At 36.7% G+C, this 17,979-nt stretch overlaps 1 protein-coding gene across 2 annotated transcripts; it reads right to left on the reverse strand.

The window, feature by feature from the left end:
• Positions 1-14,943: 14,943 nt before the first annotated feature.
• Positions 14,944-17,678, reverse strand: LOC145739355 (uncharacterized). 2 transcript variants are annotated; one of them, XM_081994799.1, is made up of 4 exons: positions 17,461-17,678; positions 16,372-17,349; positions 16,184-16,305; positions 14,944-15,157 (listed from the first exon to the last, which is right to left on the reverse strand). In XM_081994799.1, exon 2 carries the CDS (start codon positions 16,982-16,984, stop codon positions 16,484-16,486), a length of 501 nt encoding a protein of 166 aa, XP_081850925.1. In that variant the 5' UTR covers positions 16,985-17,349; positions 17,461-17,678; the 3' UTR covers positions 14,944-15,157; positions 16,184-16,305; positions 16,372-16,483. The 2 variants fall into 2 exon arrangements, with proteins under 2 accessions (XP_081850925.1, XP_081850926.1); XM_081994800.1 differs by having other exon boundaries at positions 14,944-15,099; positions 16,372-17,678.
• Between the last annotated feature and the right edge of the window lie 301 nt (positions 17,679-17,979).

Raw genomic sequence — 17,979 nt, forward strand, 5'->3', positions numbered from 1 at the left:
CTACACAGTTAACTTGTGCAACTTTAACATTGAACTTTTTAAATGTAGCAATGTAATATGTCGTTTTGCCGATTTTCTTGTAATAATTGGGATCATTTATTAATCCATTTTCCAAAATTTGGAAGCTTTGGGATTCAGTTTTAGTTAGATCATCTTGATCTAAATTATGTTTTTTAGCGGCGCTAGCATCGCTAATATCTGATGATAAGGAACGAAGCCAGTTGCTTTCATCTTCTGAATACGTTTCGTTTGGTGTAAGCATGGCGGGTAAATAATATTTGAAATAAAAATCTCGAAGTACCATAAGTACTTGGGTATCAAAAAACCGTTTATCTCGGTTTATTCGTTCTATTATCATGTCGCATTTTGTAAATATAACAAAATCACACCAATTGCGATTTGAAACCTCCATTAATCCTTGTACTTGATAATAGTATAAATTGGTTTTATTTAGTTGACCATTAGTCGAATTGAGGTATTTCAATTTTGTAAAAGTAATTTTCTCATTTCGAATACTGTAGGGACATTTTACCTCAACTATTCCGTCATTGCCCACCAAGCCATCTGGAGAACCAGCTAGATATGGATATTTGTTGTGAATGATTAAACCACTTTTCAACACCACATTGCCAGACCTCATACTATACTCTCGAAGGGCATTTTCTTCTTCTTTGATGCCATGCCTAACTGAGTCGACATGACTGATATCTTTGAAAGATAACATTACGTCAGCTAGCTTGATTTTTGATATATTGTCTTTAGCTTTTATAATTTTACCAAAATTTGAACAAGTTAAGCGCTTTCGTCGCTCCTCTAACCAAAATTGAGATTTCCTTTGATTTTTAGTTTTTTCTTCTACACGTTTTCGTTGTACATTGGTTAAATTCAAAACAGTAAGAAAGTCTTGAATCTTTTTTCTTAAAATTATACTTTTTACTGTTCTTGTGCAAAGAAAGCAACTGTACGACTGATTTGGGTCCAACGATGGTCTTTTGGCCCACCCTGTATACAGTTGTTTTCGTAAAAATAAATGTTGAAAAAAAACTTCCATGGTACACATCCGGCTGGTGTTTGGTTTATTGTCGCAAGGTATGTTTTTTTATTTTTAGAGCAATGGCATTCTCATTCATTTTGAAGTTCCTAATTTGTCTGTTTGTTTTATGCGAGACATTATTTTAAACAAATAATAATATTACAATGCGTTTATCAACAACACAAAGACTTAAAATTCTGATGATGATTGGCTTTGGCGATAGAGTGCGAATTCAACATGAGGTGTTTGTTTTATTTAATAACCAATATCCAGAAAAGCCAATAAACCAGTTAGTAGTTAGTAAAATTGAAAGGAAGTTTTGAGATACGGGTTCTGTACATAGAAAATAAGTCAAAAAATAGACATCCTGCGCTAAACAAAGATGAAAAACTAAATATTTTATTATCTGTGAAAGAAAATCAACATATTAGCATTCGTCGAGTTGCCCGCGACTGATATCCCTTGTTACCTCATTACAGCAGGATGGTGCATCCCCACATTATGCAATTCAAGTTAGACAATATCTTAACGAAGTAGCATTTCTCAACAGATGGATTGAAAGGCGTGGATCAATTGAATGGCCTCCAAGATTTCCTGATCTCAATCCCCTGGACTTTTTTGTGGGACCATCTCAAAAATGTTGTTTATTAGACTAAACCTGAATCATTGACGACTTAAAAATCAGAATTAGAAGAGTGTGTGCTAACATTAGTCAAGAAACCATAAATAGGGTTCAGCATAAATTTATCGATCGTTTGGGATAGTGCCACAATAAGGGTTTCGAACATTTACCTAACTAAATAATTATTGTTTTTGTTTAATAATAAAATAGTGTTTAATATTTTCAATAAAATCTGTTATATTTTTTAACTGTTATTTTCTCGAAAACGAAAGCTGAATATCGACATAGGATATGCTACATGAAAAATAGCCAAAACTTACGTAGAATCCATAAGTTCAATAAAAAATGGGGGTTATCATTTGAAAATGTCAACTCGAACGGCATATCTCAGTTTTTGAACACCCTGTATATTTAATTTTTTTCTCAAAAAATGCTCGTCAATGCACACACTGTATGTGGAAACTAATGTGTGACAGTAAAACGACTAACTTTTATTTAAATTTCAAATTTTGGTTTCAATATTTGTATTAAAAAATTGTTACAACTGTTCTAGGTCACATTTTGATGGCAACATACAACGAAATTTTATATCGAAGATACAAAAATCTCAGCTCACTGCCTTGAAAGGAACAGTCAATTGTACAAATACTAATAGTTTTTGTACGGAATCTGATACTCATCAAAAACGTTCTATCGAGGACTATGAACAAATCTACTTAAAAGTCCATGTTTACCGAGGTAGGTTATAAATAATTGTATATTTTAATATTATTGTTCATAAAATCGTTATTGTTTTAAGTTCCAGTATTTGGACGCATCAAAACAGACCAGGTGGTCTGGGAGGATAGGACGGTTGTTCAGCATGAACATGATAACATGAATAGCAAAACTGAATCGAAACAAGAAAATAGTTGTGATAGAATTATCCTAAGCGGTGGAACACAGACGATTAAAAGCTGGAGTCGAGAGAATTGCAGTAGTGGAAGTAATAATCATGGTATTGATAATCATAGCAAACATATAAAGAAAAACCGAAGTCGGCAGAGTAGCAAAATCAGGTAATAAACTTTACCATTTTTACTCACTAAAACACCACGCTTTCTTTTAATTTTATACCATATACAGTGCGTTTTTTTTATAATTTTTAAGCCCACGTTAGACCATGTTTGTGACCAAAACAAGGTGGTCAAATTGCAGAAGATCATCACTGACATCAAGAAGCTGATAGCTTAGCTGAGAAAGATAGCTTAAGTTTAGTAAAAAAAAAGTATTTTTTTAATTGTATTGTTCAAAGTGAACTTCGTTTGAAGCCAAACAGATGATTGTTTGATCCCAAACAATCGTAAAATGTCTTTTTAGCGTTCAAAAGATGTCGGGCCATGATGCAGTCAAAATATGTCACTCTACCTGCTACTTGCTCTGCCAGTATAAAAAACAAGTACCTATTATGCATACAGGGAGTAGGCAAACTTACTTAAGATTCAAGGTATTAAAGACAGATCCGTCAAGTTTTACATCTGTAGTAGCAAAATAACATGGTCTAACATAGGCTTAAAATAAAAAATTTAACACGTAGAATCCTATGTTGCGCGTTAAAAATAACGCACCGTATTTTGTTTGTGCACAAACAAACTGACGCTGACTTGAACTGACAACTCGTGAACAAATATAAAAATAGTCTGATGTCTAGATTTTTAAGAAATGCTCGAATTTTTAACACTGTGGTGTCTAGAAGCCAATTTTATAGTGACAAAGTTTAAAATGGCATTTTTAAGCTTATGGAAAATGTAAAATTTGTTTTTTTAAATCAGCTATGTCAAAAACTTAGTGAAGATAGCCTTCAAACTTGATTTTCCAAGCTGAAAGCAGTTTTAAAGTACTAAAAATCCAGAGTTGTAAAAAAATAGAAAGAATATAAAAAAAAGAATTGAAAAGCTAGTCTTAAAGTCAATTTTCATGAATCATATGTCAATATTCTCTATTTAAGACTATTTTCAAAACTAAAAGAATGTTTTTTTTTTAATTTTATAAACTTCCTTTAAATGCAAATTTTAAGCATCTGATGTCACTTTTCATTGGTTCAGAGTCACTTTTATGTGTCTAAGCCAATTTTCAAGGTTTAAATGTATGAATTTGTAGTCAAAAATTTTTGAGAAATTAGTTTTCTGTCTACAAGTCAATTTTCAAAACTAAAGTTGTTAATAATTTTTAAGACAGTTGTTAAGCCTCTCAAGTCAATTTTCAATGTTTCAAAGTTTACTACTGGTTTCTAAGTCAATTTTCTAAACTAAAGTCTTTCCAATTAGTCTGATTAGTATCGAGGACTGTTCTTAAGTATTTGGCGAGTGTCCAGTTGAAACGGTAATCATTCCGTCTCATCGCGGGTGTAGCGGAGTAGTTCTGGTTTTCTTAATTCCCAGCCGATCACAAAGTGCTCTGAATACTGCGGACTCAAAATTGCGCCCCTAGTCGTAATGAAAATCTATCGTTACCTCGAATCTATAGAAGTTCTCCATCCGAACTTCTCTTACAGTGGCGGCTTTCTGGTTTGGTATTACATACACTTCTGACCATTTGCTAAAATAGTTAATTGCAACCAAAACATCGATTTCCGGAATTTGTTTTAAAAAAGGTATGCTACATCCACCGCGATTCTCTCAAACGGTGCTCATACCATACCATAGCATTATACTGCCTCATACATCTTCTATATACCTGTGCAACGTCGACATCAATCTTCTACATCCAGGCGACTGCGTAGCCAATTGAACCTTTCCCGGACTTTATTTAGTGTCTTGCTGATGTTAAAGTGTTCACCATTAATTCCAATGTGGATTTCTAGCATTACCTTATGCTCTCTCTTACTATCTGGGCTTTTCCCTTTCCATTTAAGTACAGGGTGAGTCATCGATAGAGTAAAGATTATTATCTCATTTGTTTGGAGAAATACAAAAAAAGTTAAATACAAGAGTTTTAGAGAATATTAAGATGCATAATTTAAAATTACTTTTGAATATACAGGGTGGTTCATAAAGACGTGGCATGTAAAATATTAGTTTTTTTAAATAGAACCCCCAATTTTTTGAAACATTTTTAGATTCTCCATGGAATTCTAAAAATATTTTGTTAATAATGTCGTATACCTAAACCTAATAGTTTATCTAATATTTCAATTTTTCCAAAAAAAAATTACTTTTTACTATGACGGAAAATTGACTGTATGCATATCAGGCAGGTGTTGTCAAACTTTGACATGTCAAATAAGTAAGTTTAAGTTTGTTGTAAGTGACGGACAAAAATAGAACAATTATGGATTTTCTTAAAAATGAATTAATTGATATGATTTATATATTGAGAGAGGCGGAAAAAAATTGTCCTTTGGCAGTAAGACTTTACAAAGCGAAGTATCCTGATCAACGCCTACCATCTAGATAGTCCTTCCAATGCTTAATGGAACGCTTTGATGCTAGTGGCAGCGTTGAATATGATTTATATATATTTTTTTTTTATTATTTATATTCCGAATCTTCTATAAATACCGCTGCTGAGCAATCAAATAAAAGTTATTAAAAGATTTAAAGGATATTAAAGAAAAATAATTACAGACACCTTTACCAATTACAGACACCACAAAATGTTTCCAGTGCTGACTTTAACTAATGCTCAAAAAGAGCAAAGGCTAGACTTTTGTCAGTATATGCTTCACAACCTAAATGAAGATCCCGATTATTTTTCCAGAATAATTTGGACTGATGCCATCATTTACTAGGGCAGGTATTTTCAATAGAAAAAATAGAAGCTCATGGGAAAATATAATAATTTTTTTTTAACTTTTTTGGGTTGGTGGTATATACGAGCAGGATACCAACTTCAAAAAATAATATTTTATATTCATTACAATGAGAATATATGGATCCGGAGTTCCTTTGTTGTGTGTTAATTCTTAAATGCTTAAATAAATTTATTTTTTATTTTTATTAACATTCTTTTTTATAACCATTTTACCATCTGCAACACTGTTTGCCGTTTTCATGGCTACTTGTGCTCACATGTTCACAGTATCGTAATCACATTAACTGAATTATTCTTTGATTAAAAACTCAATAATGGTTTAAGATAAAAATAAAGTATATATTTTTGAAATCAGAAAATAATCGTCATGTTATAAATGTAATAATATACAGCGTGATGTTTGTTTCACCCTGTAAACCGCGAGTAACTGAAATTTGGATAGCATCTTAAGAAAATTTACTTTAAACTCTACAATTTTTATATATAACTTTTTTTCTACGAGCAATAATAAAGATGATAAGGGGTGGGTAATTTATAGTGAATAACCCTGTATAGCTGTTTTCGTAAAAATAAATGTTGAAAAAAAACTTCCACCCTACACATCCGGCTGGTGTTTGGTTTATTGTCGGAAGGTTTGTTCTTTTTTTAATTTAGAGCAATGCCATTCTGATACATTTTGAAATTCCTAATTGTGAGTGTGAGACATTATTTCAAACAAATAATAATATTACAATGCGTTAATATTAATTTACAAATATTGTTATGATGTAACCTCACGTTAATGAGATTTCAACATTTTTAATTGTGTTAGCTCAAGGTCGTGGATTAATTGCATGAGACAATCACTAGCTCTTTATAAATGAACACTCTTGGATTTACTGTAGGAAATCAAACAAACCGTTAGTTGTATATGTACATGTGTATATTACAAAAAACAACCACAATATTTACAATTTACATGTTGTGAATGAAATTGATTAACGAAAAGAAGTTTAAACAGAATTGACAAAATTGAAAATGAATTAAAGTAAAAAAAAAACCAGGAAAAGTTTTCCCAGTTCCAAAACCGCTTTAAACTGCCCTTACCAGTTTAAAATCGGTGGTTGGGTCCTGGAACTTCCAGTATCCTCTTCCCAGTTGTCAGGAGTGGCCACTGCTGATTTCCAGGTAGGAAATGGAGCCCAGAAACTGGTGACAGGTTCCCTAGGACAGAAAACAGCAAAGCACAGGGAAAACAGATAAACGACCTCAACACTTCTTCTGGCAACCCAAAAGGTTTCCAGAGGTACTGACAAGTGCTAAAGCCGTTTAAAGTAAATTAATTAAAAAAAAAGAAAAAACTTACAAAATTAAAAAGGAAATACAAGTTGGAATGCTACGAAATGAAATGAAATGAAATTAAATAAAAACTAAAACAAATTAATTAGGGACTTGGTGGTTTCAACCCTCACCTTTCAAGTCCCAAACCCCCTGGCTGTGGCGGCCGGCTCTTCCACCTATAAGGGTTGTTGAAGTTAGACAGTGCTCTTAGGGTGGTCTAGCACGATCTTGGGATGCTGTGGAAAAACTCCTGCCGTAACGTCCTAGTCAGAACTTATTTCGGTCAGGAAAAATTTCCAGGACTCTGGGTCGAGCCGAACACAAAATCTGTGTTGGAAAATATGGCCGATACAAAATAATTCTCAAATAACCCAAAATCAAACCAATTTACCTGTGTTTCGGCCAGATGAATCTAGATTTAGATTAAATCGCAAACACGTGGTACAGAAGTCAAGAATCAAACGTCAGGTCACTTCGATCTTAATAGTTCGGGTGCTGCAGTGGTACCGATATCACAAAGTGGGGTGATTAAATAGGCCACATGGCACCTGACACAAAGAAACACGACCACAAACCGACGCTTCCTCGACAAAAATCGAAAACTAACCACGTGACTACGGTACCTGATAACTTATCAGGTCACGCACCCACATTAACCACAAAATGTGCACAAAGTGCAAATGGAGCTATTGAGCGATCGGAATCGGTCTACTAGTGTAACTAGGCCTATGGACATTAAAAACACAAACCAAACGAGTTACGGACGAAAACTCTATTTCGTACGTAACAATATCCAGAAAAGCCAATAAACCAGTCAGTAGCTAGTAAAATTGAAAGGAAGTTTTGAGATACGGGTTCTGTACATAGAAAATAAGTCAAAAATAGACGTCCTGCGATAAACAAAGATGAAAAAATAAATGTTTTATTATCTGTGAAAGAAAATCCACACATTAGCATTCGTCAAGTTGCCCGCGACTATGATATCCCTTGTTACCTCATTACAGCAGGATGGTGCACCCCCACAGTATGCAATACAAGTTAGACAATATCTTAACGAAGTAGCATTTCCCAACAGATGGATTGAAAGGCGTGGATCAATTGAATGGCCTCCAAGATTTCCTGATCTCAATCCCCTGGACTTTTTTGTGGGGCCATCTCAAAAATGTTGTTTATTAGACTAAACCTGAATCATTGACGACTTAAAAATCAGAATTAGAAGAGTGTGTGTTAACATTAGTCAAGAAACCATAAATAGGGTTAAGCATGAATTTATCGATCGTTTGGGATAGTGCCACAATAAGGGTTTCGAACATTTACCTAACTAAATAATTATTGTTTTTTGTTTCATAATAAAATAGTGTTTAATATTTTCAATAAAATCTGTTATATTTTTTAACTGTTATTTTCTCGAAAACGAAAGCTGAATATCGACATAGGATATGCTACATGAAAAATACCCAAAACTTACGTAGAATCCATAAGTGCAATAAAAAATGGGGGTTATTATTTGAAAATGTCATCTCGAAGGTCATATCTCAGTTTTTGGACACCCTGTATATTTAATTTTTTTTCTCAAAAAATGCTCGTCAATGCACACACTGTATGTGGAAACTAATGTGTGACCGTAAAACGACTAACTTTTATTTAAATTTCAAATTTTGGTTTCAATATTTGTATTAAAAAATTGTTACAACTGTTCTAGGTCACATTTTGATGGCAACATACAACGAAATTTTTTATCGAAGATACAAAAATCTCAGCTCACTGCCTTGAAAGGAACAGTCAATTGTACAAATACTAATAGTTTTTGTACGGAATCTGATACTCATCAAAAACGTTCTATCGAGGACTATGAACAAATCTACTTAAAAGTCCATGTTTACCGAGGTAGGTTATAAATAATTGTATATTTTAATATTATTGTTCATAAAATCGTTATTGTTTTAAGTTCCAGTATTTGGACGCATCAAAACAGACCAGGTGGTCTGGGAGGATAGGACGGTTGTTCAGCATGAACATGATAACATGAATAGCAAAACTGAATCGAAACAAGAAAATAGTTGTGAGAAGTATCCTAAGCGGTGGAACACAGACGATTAAAAGCTGGAGTCGAGAGAATAGCAGTAGTGGAAGTAATAATCATGGTATTGATAATCATAGCAAACATATAAAGAAAAACCGAAGTCGGCAGAGTAGCAAAATCAGGTAATAAATTGTACCATTTTTACTCACTAAAACACGACGCTTTCTTTTTATTTAATACCATATACAGTGCGTTTTTTTTTAATTTTTATGCCCACGTTAGACCATGTTTGTGACCTAAACAAGGTGGTCAGAAGATCATCACTGATATCAAGAAGCTGATAGCTTAGCTGAGAAAGATAGCTTAAGTTTAGTAAAAAAAAGTATTTTTTTAATTGTATTGTTCAAAGTGAACTTCGTTTGAAGCCAAACAGATGATTGTTTGATCCCAAACAATCGTAAAATGTCTTTTTAGCGTTCAAAAGATGCCGGGCCATGATGCAGTCAAAATATGTCACTCTAACTGCTACTTGCTCTGCCAGTATAAAAAACAAGTACCTATTATGCATACAGGGAGTAGGCAAACTTACTTAAGATTCAAGGTATTAAAGACAGATCCGTCAAGTTTTACATCTGTAGTAGCAAAATAACATGGTCTAACATAGACTTAAAATTAAAAATTTAACACGTAAAATCCTATGTTGCGCGTTAAAAATAACGCACCGTATTTTGTTTGTGCACAAACAAACTGACGCTGACTTGAACTGACAACTCGTGAACAATCTCGACAACAATTTACTACCGGGCCTAGCCCGGCTGTTTATACAGGGAGGTCCAGTTGTAAGTGTTAGTAATTCAACATTCGATAACTTATTGTTACGGTTTGGGCCTACTATGCTCGATACTCGATGAAACCGATGCGCCGCAATATCTGGCCGGGCGCGTATTAAAGTAGGCCACAGTTAGGAAGCGCTACCTGGAATATTCTTGAATGGTCAAGGCAACCCGCGAAGCGTTTCGCGGTCATTCTAGAACGTGGTTTGCGAATATAAAAGAAGCGGCGTTGACGACGGCGTAGTTAGTAGAGAGTGTAGTGGATTAGTGAAAGTTTAAATAGTGGAATAGTTGTGGAATTGTAGTAGTGTTTTTAATAGCTGAGTTAATTATTGTACGGAGTGTTTTCGTGTAAATAAAAGTTATTAATTGTTGAGTTAAACTGACTTTGTGTGAACCCACGGGAAAATCGTAACAATTGGTGTCAGAAGTGGGATCAGACGTTAGTGCGACGTGAATTGGAACTAAACTTCGGGTTAAAGACTTGTGTTCAGAACCGGACTAGAGATTTTCGGAACAGTGGTGTGTTAAAGTTATTTTATGCCAATAACAAGACGTCAAAGTGCAAACAAGGAGGCCCAATTTGAAGCTATGCTTAAACAAGCCAAAGAAGAACTAGAAAAGTTTCGAAAACAAAACAAGGAACAAAAAGAAAGGATTCGACAACAAGAAGAAAGAATTCGACAACAAGGCAAAGAAGAACACGAAAAGATTCGAAAACGAAACAAGGAAGAACAAGAAAGGATTCGACAACAAGAAAAAAGAATTCGACAACAAGACAAAGAAGAAGACAGAGAGCGGCAAGAAAAACGTAACGTAGAAATATTGAACGTTCTAGCGGGGACCAAGACAGAAATCCAAGAGTATGTATCCGATAGTCTCAAAAAGATGGAGTATGACGTTCAGGTAAAATTAAATGATGCTCGGGAGGACATTAACAAAATTCAGAATGATGTTCGGGAGGACATGAATAAAATTCAGAACGATGTTCGGGAGGACATTAATGATGTTCGGGAGGACATTAATAAAATTCAGAATAATGTCGAGATAAAGCTACGCGACTTAGAGCGGAAAATTGACAGCAGAGGAGCCAGCTCTACAGTGATCACCGGAAACAAGATCAAGCCTCCCACATACGACGGTCAAACTTCATGGGCAATGTACCAACTCCAATTTGAGGCCGCTGCAAATGCAAATGGATGGAGTAACGAGGAAATGACTGTAGCACTAGTAGTGGCATTACGAGGACCTGCATTGGAGCTGTTACAGACAGTGCCTATCGCCCAACGAAGCAACTATGAAGCATTAGTAGCTGCATTAGAACGTCGTTATGGGGATCAACATAAGAAAGGACTGTATCGAACGCAATTAATGGCAAGACAGCAGAAAACTGGTGAAAATCTAGAAGAGTTTGAAACCGAAATTCGTCGCCCTGTGCATCTGGCTTACCCAGCCGTCCCGGATGAAATCCAAGAAGAACTTGTGGCACAGTATTTTGTAGATGGGATTCGAGATCCGGAGGTAAAAAAATGGCTGAAGATGTTCAAAGGGAGCAACAACAGCGAATTACTGATTCGAGCGCTGGAAATTGAAGCTGCGTGCAATGATTTAAAGCCAGAGCCTATCCAAGAGGAGAGAGAACCGCCAACCGATCATGCTGCTACACCAATGAATAAAATTGAATTAATGTTCGGCCAAATAGTGCAACAAATGGCAGCATTAGGAAATGGTCTTTCCACACAGTTAGAACGATCACGCCCGATCACGAGAGTGGAATGTTATCGATGTGGACGCAAAGGACACTATAGAAGGAATTGCAGACAGCGGTCTTGTTCTCCAAACCCACAGTGCCGACGAAATCAGGACATTAGAACAAATCACCGGAACTCCTCTGTTAAAAGAAACATTACATGTTATATTTGTGGACGTAAAGGACATTACCAATGGAATTGCAGACAGCAGTCTCGTTTACCGACCCTGCAGAACTGGCGTAACCAGGAGCAGGAAATGAAGAACCCGGAAAGACATTTACCGCGATATGTAGAGGATCGTCAAGCTTTGGATAGTGACTTAAGGTATCGGAAAGGACAAATTCATAATGGTTGGAGGATTGGTCAAATCGCGATGGTGACAGATAAAGGGGCTACAAAAAGAATGAAGAGCTGCGTTTCTAAGGAGGACATAATAAAAGGACAGCGCTCAGACTCTGATTTGAAAGTAATCAGAAGATGGTTGGAGAAGGATTTGAAACCGGATTGGCAACAGATTTCCAGATATGGACCAACAGTAAGGGGTTACTGGTTGCAGTGGAATTCGCTTCGACTGCGAGATGACTTAATTACTCGCAAATGGGAAAGTCCAGACGGAAAACGCTTTGTTTACCAAACAATAGTGCCCAATTCCTGAAAAGAGAATGTGCTGCGAGAACTACATGATAGTCGCGGAGGAGGACACTTTGGAGTAAACCAGACTTTGGCTAGAATAAGAGAACGATTTTACTGGATTAACTTCAGAAAGGACGTTGAGGAGTGGTGTAAACGGTGTGACCAGTGTTCGTTACAGAAGGGATCCAGCACAATTCGGGAACTTGAGAGAGAGAAGATGAAACCAAACTACAACCGTATGAAGATGACACTGGACCACAGACCAACTGGTGGCAATTATAAGGAAGGTGATGCCGTGTGGATGTTTCAACCCAGGAGGAGCAAAGGATTAAGTCAAAGATGGCAACGACACTGGGAGGGACCTTACAATGTGGTAAAAAGGTTAAACGACGTCGCCTACAGAGTTCAACGCAGCCCCAAAGGCAAGATGAAAATTGTCCATCTGGACAGACTCAAGAAATACCAGGGACTAGATGAAGCGGATCGGGACGATCAGCTTTAAGAGGGGGGCAGTGTTACGGTTTGGGCCTACTATGCTCGATACTCGATGAAACCGATGCGCCGCAATATCTGGCCGGGCGCGTATTAAAGTAGGCCACAGTTAGGAAGCGCTACCTGGAATATTCTTGAATGGTCAAGGCAACCCGCGAAGCGTTTCGCGGTCATTCTAGAACGTGGTTTGCGAATATAAAAGAAGCGGCGTTGACGACGGCGTAGTTAGTAGAGAGTGTAGTGGATTAGTGAAAGTTTAAATAGTGGAATAGTTGTGGAATTGTAGTAGTGTTTTTAATAGCTGACTTAATTATTGTACGGAGTGTTTTCGTGTAAATAAAAGTTATTAATTGTTGAGTTAAACTGACTTTGTGTGAACCCACGGGAAAATCGTAACATTATCATAAAATAACTTCACATGCATTATGTCATTTTCCTAAAGAACGCTTCCTAAGGAAGAAAGAATTCTCCAAATTTCAGTTTAAAAATCGTATTTTGCTTAACTGTCAGATCATTCGATCCATTGGCAATTTTGATCAAATTTGGAACAAGTACTTATGAAATAAATTTTTGTTATGAGATGTAATTGACATTCGTCAAAATGGTTTTTTGGCATCGATATAGGGGGATGGTCTATATTTTCCCGCTCTAATTTCTACGCTTACTGGATATTATTTAGAAATTACAAAAATTTCTACCTAAGCTATCGTAAATTTTACTTTAAAATGGTTCAAAAAGATTCAAATCCCTTTATCTGAGAGGTTAACAAGTCAATTTTTGACACTGAAAAAAATAGTCAAAAAACAGGATTTTTGGACTCATTTTTACTGGCGTTTATTTTTTACATTATAGGTAGTGTAAAACTGAACATTCAAGACTTCCAAATTTGTACTGAATAGTCTAAAAACTTGTTATTTACTTCTAAGAATAATCTTATAAATTGTTTTTCCAGACTGCAATCCATTGTCAATCTGCAATAAGTATTTAAAACTGAATTTCAAGTACTAAAAACAGTCCGGAAATCAATTTTTACTACTAAAAATAGTATAAAAGTTGACTTTTTTTTCTCAATTTTCTGGATTAAAACAAGTCTAGAATTAAATTTCACAGTGGAAACAGTCCAAATTCAATTTTTAGACTAATTCATTTCCTAAAATTAGTTTTTATTGCTAATATCGTAGCATTTTGAGCCAGTTTTTTTGTTTGAAAGTCTGAAACTTTACTTTTAGTATTTTAAATAGTCTTAAACTCGATTTTTCAGTCTTAAAGCACTAAAAACAGTCAGAATTTCTTAAAAATTATCCAATTTTTTGCACCAATGAGTGAGGAAATCAATTTAATAGTGAAGAAGCTTGAAATGACATTTTCAAGATTATGGACAGTGTACAAACGGGCTTTCAGTCCTGATAAGTCCAAAACTGTATAAAAATAGTCAGAATGTCTAGATTTTTAAGATATGCACCACGCCATAAGTATTTTGTTGTGTAAATGTGTATGAATGTGGCGAATTGCCATCCACCTCAGATCAGCTGGTCACATTGGCAACACCGCTGATCTCGTCGGCAGACGACAGCAGACAGACCCCGGACGTCAAGAGAGTTGACAGAAAGAAAGTGAGGAGACAGATTCATTCTCCCGACCCCCCGACCCCCGACCGCGATCTCAAGATGACCGACTCGTTTTCGACCCGCAATTTAGATATGCTTGCTGCCTTTGTCGTGAAAACATAGTTTTCCGATGCGTGATCGTAAGATTCCTCGACCTTAATATAGATGGCGGGGTTGCGCTTCAGAAAAAAATCGATAATTTCATTGCGATCTGTTGCCACATGTTGGACATGTTGGAGATGGCCGCGAGAGGCCGTTACTTGTACGGAAATGTAATTTTATTATTGCTACGTGCTGGAATGTTGTGCAAAAAACGAAATACTGGAATTTTTCGTCCGTCGTAGAAATTAAAAAAGGATTTTTAAAGATTCTCTTCTCTTCGGGACGTCGTGGAATAAAGACACGTGAAAAAGTTGTTTTCTTAAAACCAAATTTTATTCGCGGAAAAGTCGTTTTTCCTGTTCGAAAAAATAACCGTGGCCGTCATCTCGGGTGCGTGGAATCGCAGGCTTTCAGAATTAGCAACTTGAGTTGCATTTTCCTAATTAAAAAGGGAATATAGAAGGGACTGGAAGGTTGCTGAAGGTCAAGTAGCGGTCCGTAGCGCGTGATACATTTTTTTCGTTTGCCCACCCCCCGAGGGTGTACTCGGGTCGGTCGTGTGCGTGTGCCACCAAAAAGAAACCCTCTGAGCATCTTCTGAGTGACGTAATCGTCTGATTGGGGCTGAGTGAGCAAAGGAGCGAAGGAAAAAATATTAAAGACGGTAACGATTTCAGGTTTTAGGAGAAAGAGGCAAGGAAGAGAAGGGGAAAAAATAGAGCATCAGCCGCCCGATTGAGTTTTGCAGCCATTGAGGTCCCTTTTTATTAGTGCAAATTGTTTAGAGGTTTCTGCAACCCTCGTTTAACAAAAGTAGGGGTGATTGTTGCCTTTCCAGCTTGGATTGGATCCGGTGGACGTCCTGTAATCCAGGGGTCGTCCAGTATAGCGCTGCAGCCACCAATTAAGGGGTTTTAGTCACTAAAGTTGGCTAAATCACTAACCAAACCTAAAATATTAGTTTACAGTATTAGTAATAGTATTGTTTGCATTTTGGGGGTTGCAGTCTTTTCATTTAGCTATGAGTGCAGTGTTTTGCTATTAAGTGTAGCGTATTACACCAAGACACCCCAAGGAAGGGTTGCTTAACTGCCTACCTCTAATTGAGAGGCCATTTTCAAGTGTTGTTACGTATAGAGTTCGTTTATTCGTAGTTGGTGATTTTTCCATTTTTTAAATACGTGTAGCCTAAGTCGGCGCCGACATATTTTAATTAAGTGTTAATTGCTTGAGTGCATACTTAATTAAGAGTTAATTGCTTGATTGCATATTTTGATTAAGTGCTAATTGCTGGATTGCATATTTTAATTAAGTGTTAATTGCTTGAGTGCATACTTAATTAAGAGTTAATTGCTTGATTGCATATTTTAATTGAGTGTTAATTGCTTGAGTGCATAATTAATTAAGAGTTAATTGCTGGATTGCATATTTTAATTAAGTGTTAATTGCTTGGTTGCATACTTAATTGAGTGTTATTTGTTGGATTGCATATTAATGGAAGGTTAAAGGGGAGTACACCCAATATCCCGACAGATTGTTCAGTCGGTTGTATAATATGGTTCTTTCATTAATTATGCGTGGTTAAAGTGCCTTGTTATTTACATATTTTAAATTTAAATGCTATTTTCTTGTGCTTGAATTTGCACTAGTGTGTTGTTGATAAATTGGTGAACGGTTGCTTGCACTTATCTCCTCGTTATAGCATACGATCCCTACTTGATTTAATTGATTCAGGTCTGGCTCCGTGTTGTCATTTTAGATAGCAAAGTTTATCTTTTCTTTGCAGGATTTAATTTTAGTCTTTTCGAAATTGATTAACTTTAACTAATTTGCTTACTAATTAATTTTCCATTATTAATGGGCTCCTAAGGTAACCTTAGTAAAGCCGGGTAGTGAAACGTTGGAGTGTGTTCGATTTGAGTCACTTAATTTGCGTGCGAATAGAGATTATAAATTTTTTTTTTTTTTAACGCACCTGCTGTGGTGACACAATAGGTGTTCCGTCATTTTAGGTTCGCTATACTCTGCTTCCTGCTGGTTTATTCCTTTTCTTTTCTACGCGTGGAGGTAGCATCACGTTAACTGCTCCTGGCATCCCTTAAAAATATTACTTTATCACAAAAGAGAAAGGAGAGGAAAGGGAGTATAAAAAGCAGCTCTTACCTTCAATAGGCGCGATAATACCCTGCAGCAATGTATAGGGAAAGACAAAAGAGTTCGTCGCGTCGCGTGCCTCACAATTATAATACGCGTTCAAATCCCACAGAGGCACCCCTTACAGAGGACAACAATCGGCCACCGCCGTACGCTGAAGCGGGGGAGCTCGCCCCCAAACGGTGAGCGGGGAGCGAGGAGGCGACAATTCGGGTTGTTCGCGGGCCGCGACGGTTTTACCCTTGTCCCGCGGGTCGTCTATTCCTCGTTCCAGTCGGTCCATCGTCCACGTGCTTGAGGAGGCACGAAAACCGTTCACGTTTCCGCGTACTCGCCACGAGGAATCGGACGCGAACGGGCAACACTTGGATTCGTTGCGCAGGACGTCTCGGTCGCGGGCTGGATGGCATTCCGCGCCATCTTGCGGACCGAGGGACGAACGACGCCGCCCGCAGCCGTTTGAACGACATGGCATCCCTGGCGGGGACTCGAGTTTATTTTTTTTGCGAGACTCAGAAAGTTCATCTTGTAGAAGGAGTGAAGACTCTGAAGTGCGTCCGACTGTTGGACGGAAGCATTCTAGTATTTTAAATGATAATTGTCTAAACTCACATTTAGTCATAAAAAATATTATCAGTTTATATATTTCATAAACAACACAAAGGTAATTAACTAGGTTATTGCGGCTAATGCACCGCCAGCAGGTCACCGGGCAACCAGGTACCAAACGCAGCGTCAGCAGGAAAATCACCAAACCTTCGAATGTGGAGCACAGAACAATATTGGTCAGCACTTATTATTTTCATTTGTTCATAACGTTTGTAAATGTGTATAAATAGTTGTTAATTGTTAAATAAAAATCAGTATTAATCCAACAGCGGTTCTTACTCAACCTTCCAACCTAAACTACAATAAACTACCAAGTATCCTGAGCAATCTTCCTGAATTCCATTACAGGAATTTACATTGGTCCTTCGAGCAAAAAACCTTCAAAAAACCAACTGATTAGAATTCTCTCAAGCCTGTGCGGTGCCCAAGTATACCTTGGGTGGGAGTGGTTCTTCTCAGTTAATTCCCTTTACAAATAAACACACATACCTTCCTTCCTGCTGTAACAAGTGCCTTGTCTGGTTGCAGCATTCCAAACTGATTAGAATTCTATCAAGCCTGTGCGGTGCCCAAGAATACCTTGGGTGGTAGTGGTTCTTTTCAGTTATTCCTTTGTATAGCAGGTGCACTGTCTGGTTATACAATTCTTGACCAAATCATACCATCCCCAACCAAACAAAGAAATCGGTTGAGATACCAGCAAACCACAAACAACAAACAAAAAAAAACACCTACTAAAATCATAAGAAGAAGCCAGGACATACAAACCTAGAAGAATGGAAGAAGCCAACGAACTCGCCAAGGCACAAGAGACCTTGGGAAAAAAATTAAAAACCCTATTTACCAATTACAAAAAAGACGCCCACGAGAGGAAAAATGAACAATATTTTCTCAAGAAAACTGCAGAGTTTGAGGCCATTTGGGAAAGCATTGAAGAAAACCATAAATAGCTTATAAAGCTTGACGTTCCGACGCATCCGTATTTCACAACCAGTTATTTTTGTCAAC

The sequence above is a fragment of the Ips typographus genome, unplaced genomic scaffold (assembly GCF_016097725.1).
Source record: "Ips typographus isolate SLU unplaced genomic scaffold, UJ_Ityp_2.0 IpsContig100, whole genome shotgun sequence".
In the NCBI taxonomy this organism is placed as follows: Eukaryota; Metazoa; Arthropoda; class Insecta; order Coleoptera; family Curculionidae; genus Ips; species Ips typographus.